Raw genomic sequence first — 7,466 nt, 5'->3', positions numbered from 1 at the left:
TTAAAGCTTTTAAGAGATGGAGAGGGTTGCCCCTTGCAAAAGTCGCTAGCAGACGGCTAGGAAAGGCAGCCGTTCGCAACTGTTACTACACATCAAAACACCCGGACGACTACAAAAAAATACTGATTAATCACCAACCTAAAGATTCCGGTTTAATTAGTTAATCGGTCTGCCCAGGTATTAGGCGTTGTTAAAGCTCACCAGCAGATTCTAATGTGCAGCTAACGCTAAGAGCTCGAGTTGATGAGTCTCCAGTCCTGTACTTCAGCCCTTAAGCCGTCCGTGGAGGGGGAGGGGGGCGCTGGGGGGCATTGCTGGGTGTGAATCCTCCAGACCATTTCTGCATTGTGAGATTGAGGTCCTAAAGCAGAGAGGAAGTACATTGCTTCCTGGACCCAATTCCCATAGGGCAGGGGCGGGTTCCCACACCCAAGCCGTTCTCCTGCCCCTCCAATCCTTTCTGACCCCACGTACCCGGAAAGAGTGTCAGAGTCCACGGGCTAAGGGTTCGGTCCTACGAGACGGCCCACCCCCCCACCGCGCCCCACCGGAGGGGCCAAGTGCAAGGCCAGGCTGTCGGCTGTACTTCTGACCGACCGGCTATGGGTCAGAGGTCCCCACGGCCCTCTCCTCGGGTCCTGCCGTCCGCTGGGGCGGCCTCCAGAACCCGGGGAAACACCGCACTCCCTGCCTCACCAGCTTCTTGTAAAAGTTCTCTGAGCCCCGTCCTCTGGGGTTTTCCTGGAGGCTTCGCCGAACCGCACGGCTCATCGGGTCATTGGCCACCGGCGACCGACGGGACCTGCCGCCCCTCGTGGGTCCCCAGAGGTCGGGGGGTGGGACTGGAGGTGCCAGCCTCTGGTCACGTGCGGCCTGCTCCTGGCCACGGCCCCCCCTTGGGTGGGGTCCAGATGCCACCTCATTAACAAAAGGCATCTTGAGGGCTCTCTGGCATCTAGGAGATTCCAGTGGTTTTAGGAGCTCTGGGCGGGAACAGGATGACCAAACGTGTATTTCTTACTGTAAATCACACTATCCTGGGAAGGAACCCATGTTTCTGAAGGGGCTACTTCATACCAGGCACTGGCCTAAATGCTTTCAGTGTATTTCCTCGTTCAATTCACACCTCAGCTCTGGGAGGAGAGATGTCGTGACTCCTATTTTCAAGTGGAGTCAAGACTCCCAGCGGTCAAACCACTTGCCTGCGGTCACGTGGCAAGTCAGTGGCAGAGACCGGACTGGATCCAGGTCTCCTGAAGCCGACCCCACTCCCAGCCCCCACAGAAACAGCCTGTCAGCCCAGGGAGCCACCTGGCCTGACCACCACCCATCGCCAGAGCCTGCCTAGCATCTAACTGGAGCTTGGCTGACGGGTGTCTCGGGGTGGGGTGGGGTGGGGTGGGGGAGCCGGGGCAGTGCTGTCCAAGCCCAGAGCCTCTGGAGTGAGAAAGACCACATCAGGAAGGGTCCCGGGACCCAATCGGGGGAAGTGGGGGTCCCAAAGAGCTCATCGGGGCCTAGTTGTAAGAGCAGAAATGTCAGTTCACAGGGGCCCAGGCTGAGGTGGAGCAGGACATGGGGGCCGCACAAGCTCGGACGGTTCCCCACTGCCCCTTCTTGGGCGGGACCCATCTTCATTCTGAGATTATAACCTTCCCTGAGAAAGGAGAGCCGATGGTCTTTGTGAGCGCTCCACAGCCTTGGCAAAACTGAAAGGTGGCCTCCCTCTGCCGGTGTCTCCATTTGGTTGGTTGGCTTTTTATTGGCCGGAGAAATCAGACACCCCGGAAACTGGCTTCGAGGGAGCCGAGGCGAGGGAGTGGAGGCAGCCGCTGTGCGTGGTTCTTTGTAGATCGATGCTTCTCGGAGCATCGTCAAGGGATCACCTGGGCGTTCGGAAGGCAGATTCCTGGGCCCTACCCCAGACCTACAAAGTCAGAATCCCTGGGAGGGACGGGCAGTCTGATTTCACAAACCCCTTGGGTGACTCTGCAGCTCGCCAAAGGGAGAGAGCACTCCGCCTGCTGGTGAAAAGGCCCAGAGAAGGGGGGGAGTGGCAGAGAACCGTGTGGGATTGAAGCATGATTTCTATGGTGGTTGTTTTAATGTAAAAAACACTTGAGCTTTTAAAAAAAAACTTTTGTGTTGAAATAAAACCTTCAGGAGCTTGGGGCGCTCTGGTGACTCAGTCAGTTAAATGTCCGACTCTTGATTTCCACTCGGGTCATGATCTCGCAGTGTGTGGGTTCAAACCCTGCCTCGGGCTCTGTGCTGACAGCTCAGAGCCTGGAGCCTGCTTCGGATTCTGTGTCTCCCTCTTTCTCTGCCCCTCCTCTGCTTGCACTCTGCCTTTCTCTTTCAAAAATAAATAAACATTAAAAAATAATAATAATAAATAAAATATGCTTCCAGAAAAATGCGTGTGTCCTGCATGGAGAACAGGATGCATCTCCCCCATCGGCACCGTTGGGTAAGCAACTGAGATTAAGAGACGGATCGTCACCAACGTCCCAGATCCCAGCGGCCCCTGTCCTGCCTCCCCCAGTCACCGCCTGCCCTGTGGTGGTCACAGCTCCTTTTATGTGTTCCTGCCCTTTATGTCACGGAAGCAGATAGAACGTGCTCCTTCATGCCCGACTCTGGCCCGTCACCGTGTTTGTAAGATACATCTGACCTATCGCATCCACCCAAAGAGCGTTCAGTCTTGTGGACACACGGCTCGCTCTACCCAGAGGGCGGGTGTGACACGTCCCAGCGTGGGACTGCTGCAGTGTCTACAGTGCCTGTCTGTTGGAGTCTCTGCGGTCTTGACCCTGTTGAAACATCGAGAAGGAACCAGTGGGGAAGGTCCTGGAGCTGCAAGACAGAAAGAACCAGTGAGGAGGGGTTCTGGGGAAGCCGGAGGCAAGAGTGGGGGGCCAGAACCAGTGGCAGGGCCTGGCTTTGCCATTGCAGAGGGGAGGAGAGAGCCCAGTGCAGGTGGGTTCGCAGCTGGGGTGGCTATGAGGGGCTCCTGCCGTGGGCCTGGATTTGGGTCCGTGTGGTGGGAGGCAGGGTCACCCGCTTGGGCGCGTGGGAGGGTCGGGATGTGGGGCAGGGGAGATGGAGTCTGAAGTGGTCACGGGAGACTGGTCAGCCCAGGTGACTTGAGAGCCGAGGCTGGGGTCCACCGCGCTCCCGCAGCACCTTCCCGGCTGTGCCAAGTTGCCCTGGAACAGGTGCTGGGGAACTCGGGGGCCAGGCCGCCGCTCCAAGAGGTCTGCGGTGCCACCTGCTGGGCAAGAGCCACATGACGCCCAGGGAGTCCCCTTCCCCGCCCCAGGGGCTCCTCCCCAGACAGAGAAATGCAGACCCCAGCAGAGGCCAGACATGTCCACACCGGGACCCAGTCACAGGCTGAGCCCTGACCCAAGCCACACCGAGTGCTGAACAGGCCAGGGGATCCCGTGGTTGCGTCCCCAGAAAGGCAGGGGTCGGCGGGGGTCCTGGGTCTCCGGGCTGTGGCTGTGCCCCCCCCCCTCACAGAGCTGCTCCCCCTGACAGGCTCCCCAGCCGCGAGAGCCCCCAGGCCCCGTGCCCTAGTGGAGCAGGCTCACACGCAGCCTCCCTGGCTCCGTGCCCTGCCCAGACCTGTTCTAGAAACACACCACCCTTCCCCACGGCTGCCTCCACCTCCCACCAGCCAAGCGCAGGCGAGGCCGGGACTCAGCTGGGAAGGCCGGCAGGCAGGAGGGCTGGGGTGGCCTCCGCGGGGCCATGGAACCCACAGCAGGGCCCGTGCTGTACCGACAGCTGCAGCTCTGGGATCCAAGCTTGGAGTCCGGGCAGGAGGAGGAGGAGGAGGAGGAGGAGACCTCGGAGCTGGTGGTTCCTGATCCCCGGAGGCCCCAGGACTCCTCTAGGTGAGTCAGGGAGGGGTCTGGGCACCCGGCAACTCGGGCCTGAGGCTGGTAAGTCCCTCCCTCTGGAGCCCCTAAGGTGGGGGCAGGTGTCGGACCGCCCCACGCCTGGCTCGGCTCCAGGAAGTTTCTGGGTGAACAGGGGAGGAGTGGAGCTGCGGCCCCATACCTGGCCTCCGAAGGGACATCTGTACGAGGCCGGCCCGGCCAGCTGCTCTGCCAAGAGCTCCCAGCCCCCACTCCTGGTGCACCTGCCAGGCAGGTTGGATCCGGGCCGCACCCAACTAGGCCCCGCTCCCCACCCAGCCAAGCCCACCTGCGGCCTCCCTCCTGCCTCTCCAACCTCCTCCCCAGGGGCTCCCTCCCTAGCTGTCCTCGGTGTCCCCTAGCTCCTTCCAATCACCGTGTCTCGTCCACGCCCTCTACCAGGAGGCCTTTCTCCTTGGCAAAACTGTAGTCCTCACACAAGTAAGACCAAGTTTTGGGGAAACGTCCCCTGGGTCCTCTCGGGGCTCTTGGTGGCCCTCCCGCCCCGGTCCTGGCTCAGGACACCCTTCTCTGCAGGGACGAGGCCAGTGGGCTGCCCGGGGCCTCGGCCCGCCTGGTCGCAGCCCTGCTACTCCTGGCCGTTGGCTTCTCCCTGGCGGTCAGGCAGCTCCACGCCAGCAGCGGCTCTGCGGCCCCTCCTCCCAGCGGGCACTCCCACCACCCCGGCGTGTACCACCACGGGGGCGTCGTCAGCCCTGCAGGTCAGAGCGGGGAGCCGCTGGGGGAGGGGGGACGGGCCGGGGTCACGGTCCCGGGACAGCCGCCCCCCTGACGGTCTCCTCTTGCTGCAGCCACGTGCTCCCACCTGGGCCGAGAGCTGCTCGTCGCCGGGGGCAACGTTGTGGACGCCGGAGTGGGAGCTGCTTTGTGCCTGGCGGTGGTACACCCTCACGCCACGGGGCTAGGTCAGTGACCCACAGCCCAGGTCTGCTCTTGGGCCCTGACCTCGGGGCTGCTTAGTGGCAGGACCTAGGACTCAGGCGGTAGCCCCAACCCTGGATCGTGGCCCCTGCTCCCACGTCCGTGTGGTCTTGACCCCCGTCTCCAGGCCTAGTGAGCAACTCCTGACCTCAGGCCGAGTCCGTGACCCTTCACCCGGGCTACCGAGTCCCCCTGACCCCCGTGCCCTGACTCCCGTGTGACCCCTTCTTCTCCTTCAGGTGCCACGTTCTGGGGCCTCTTCCACAATAGCACCTCGGGCAGTTCCACTGCCCTGACGCCAGGTCCGGCCCGGACGCTGGCCCCCGGCCTGGGGCTGCCGTCCGCTCTGCCGGCCCTGCACCTGCTGCACGCACACTTCGGCCGCCTGCCCTGGCCACGCCTGCTGGTGGGCCCGGCCTCGCTGGCTCAAGACGGCTTCCTGGTGGATACAGCCCTGGCCGGGGCCCTGGCCGCCCGGAGCACGGAGGGCCTCTGTCCACTGCTCTGCCACGCCGACGGGACCCCGCTGGGCCCCGGGGCCCGCGCCACCAACCCCAAACTGGCCGCCGTGCTACGCGGGGCGGCAGTGGCCCCCACCCCAGACCTTGCCGGGGACGCCCTGCTGAGTCTGCTGGCCAGAGACCTGGGGCTGCGGGGACCCTCGCCTGGGCCCGGGCCCACCCTGGAGCCAGCCCTGCAGCTACCTATGCCCCAGGGCATCCTGTCCACCACCCCCAGCCCCTCAGCTGGCCCAGAACTGCTGGCGAGGGTGGAGGCGGCCTTGCGCTCTGGAGGGCCCAGCCCTGACCCCTGCCTGTTAGTCCCACGAGCGCCCGTGACCCCCGGGAGCGGCGTCCTGGCCACTATAGACAGCAGCGGCTCTGTGCTCCTCCTCACCTCCTCACTCAACAGCTCCTTTGGCTCTGGACATCTGTCCCCAAGCACCGGGGTTCTGCTGAGCGACCTGGTGGCCGAGTCTGCAAGTGGGGGCTGGGCTTGCCCCCTCGTCCTCCATGGTGGCTCTGATGACACAGAGGCTGATGTGTTGGGGCTGGTGGCTTCAGGAAACCCCGTAGTGGCCAGAGTCACGACTCGTGCCCTGCTCAGTCGCCTGGTGGGGCCCCAAGCCCAGGCCCAGCAGCAGCAGCAGGGACCAACACAGAGCCCTAGCATTTGTGGTCAAGGGACCCTGCTCCAGGTAGCTGCTCACGCAGAGCATGCTCACGTCTCCAGTGTCCCCAGTGGCTGCTGCACCTTCCAGGGCTTCTAAGTGTGGGGCAGTGGCCAGCAGGGCGTGGACCGGGTGGGGGTCTCCAGCCTGGAGGCAGGGACAGAGCAGGCCCAGCAGTGATGAAGTGCATACAGAGCACACTGCCAGCTCAGGCCCACAACCTCTGGCCTGGACTGGAGTTAGTTACCTGGACTGGAGTTCTGGCTCTTTTTTTTTCAGTTAAGGAACCCAAGGACAATGAGGAAAGAGCCCCAGGCCCCGGGGCCAACCCTGAGTTCAGATCCAGCCCTGAGAAGGACAGGTAGAAAGACGCCAAGCCCCTGCCTTGGCTCCAGGCCCCACGGGCAAGGCTGGCAGAGTCCGGGGTACTGCTGGCCTCTCTGTCCTTCCCTTCAGGCCACCCTCTGCTGATCTGTGTCAACGGGGCTGGAAACAAAATAAAGATCAAGTCTCCTGGATGCCTTGTGCCATTCCTGTTCTTAGTTTCCCATCAGCCTGTGAAGTGTTCGGTGTGGCGGCTTCCCCCTTGGGCAGCACAGCTGACCTGCACCCAGACAGGCAGAGGCTGGGCCCTGCCTTTCAGCTTTCCCCTGCTCTGCTCACCTCGGGCCCCCTGGGGCACCATGTTTTCATCTCATTTTCCAAGACAGGCAGCAGGGGTTGAGATGAGGAACAGGAGATACCCTAGGGGCCTGGGTCCAAAAGTGGCCGCAGCTGGGGTGTGGGATTTGGCTGGGGGACGGAGCGGGGCGGGGCTTCGCCCTGACATTGCCTACCTCCCACATCCCCCCAGGGCTGGGGTCCCTTGGGACTATAACCTCCTAGAGACAGCTTCTCCAGGCCAGAAGCTGGGGAGGCCCTCTGTACTCCCGCCTGCCCTTGGAAAAGTTATGTCTGATTTTGTAGAACCCTTGATCAGCAAAGAGAATCCTCCCCCAGCTCAGTGGATGGTACCACCATCTACCCAGCTATTTTAGCCCCAAACCTGGCATCGCTGTCTTTTCTGCTCCCCCACATCCATCCCTCCTTACCAGCTCCAAATTAGCTGGAATCTGACCTCATTTCATATTACACTGCGGTCTGTCTCTAACGGTTCTTCCTGCTTCTCCCTCGGCAATCCGACAATCCATTCCCCACATAGCCACAGAACAATCTTTTAAAAATGTAAATAGGATCAAGGCTAGCCCTTGCATAAAACCCTCCAACAACTTCCCATCCACGCTCCGATTAAACCCACCAGCGAAAGTTCCCCCCGCCTCCCCCCCGCTCCCCGGGCCGGGCTGGCCCCGCCCCCAGCCGCCATAGGCCCCGCCCCTCCCGACGAGACCCCGCCCCCCGCGGCCAGTCCAGTGCGCACGCGCGGCGAC

General features: G+C 62.3%; 1 protein-coding gene across 1 annotated transcript; it reads left to right on the top strand.

The window, feature by feature from the left end:
* The first annotated feature begins 3,646 nt into the window (after positions 1–3,646).
* GGT6 (gamma-glutamyltransferase 6) lies at positions 3,647–6,555 on the top strand. The gene is made up of 4 exons (XM_025920411.2): positions 3,647–3,902; positions 4,464–4,648; positions 4,739–4,852; positions 5,108–6,555. The coding sequence occupies exons 1-4, from the start codon at positions 3,757–3,759 to the stop codon at positions 6,136–6,138; spliced, it is 1,476 nt and encodes a 491-aa protein (XP_025776196.1). The 5' UTR covers positions 3,647–3,756; the 3' UTR covers positions 6,139–6,555.
* Positions 6,556–7,466: the final 911 nt, after the last annotated feature.

This window comes from Puma concolor, chromosome E1 (genome assembly GCF_028749965.1).
Source record: "Puma concolor isolate L17-30 chromosome E1, mPumCon1.1.hap2, whole genome shotgun sequence".
Taxonomy (NCBI): Eukaryota; Metazoa; Chordata; class Mammalia; order Carnivora; family Felidae; genus Puma; species Puma concolor.
The sequence above is the reverse complement of the archived record's forward strand: the minus strand, read 5'-3'. Positions and strand labels throughout refer to the sequence as shown.

Bases quoted from the DNA above. Each gene is read 5' to 3' on its own strand.
- GGT6 (XM_025920411.2), top strand. From the start codon at position 3,757: ATGGAACCCACAGCAGGGCCCGTGCTGTACCGACAGCTGCAGCTCTGG. The intron at 4,649-4,738 runs GTCAGAGCGGGG...CTCTTGCTGCAG, and splicing joins GGGCGTCGTCAGCCCTGCAG to CCACGTGCTCCCACCTGGGC. The intron at 4,853-5,107 runs GTCAGTGACCCA...CTTCTCCTTCAG, and splicing joins CCCTCACGCCACGGGGCTAG to GTGCCACGTTCTGGGGCCTC.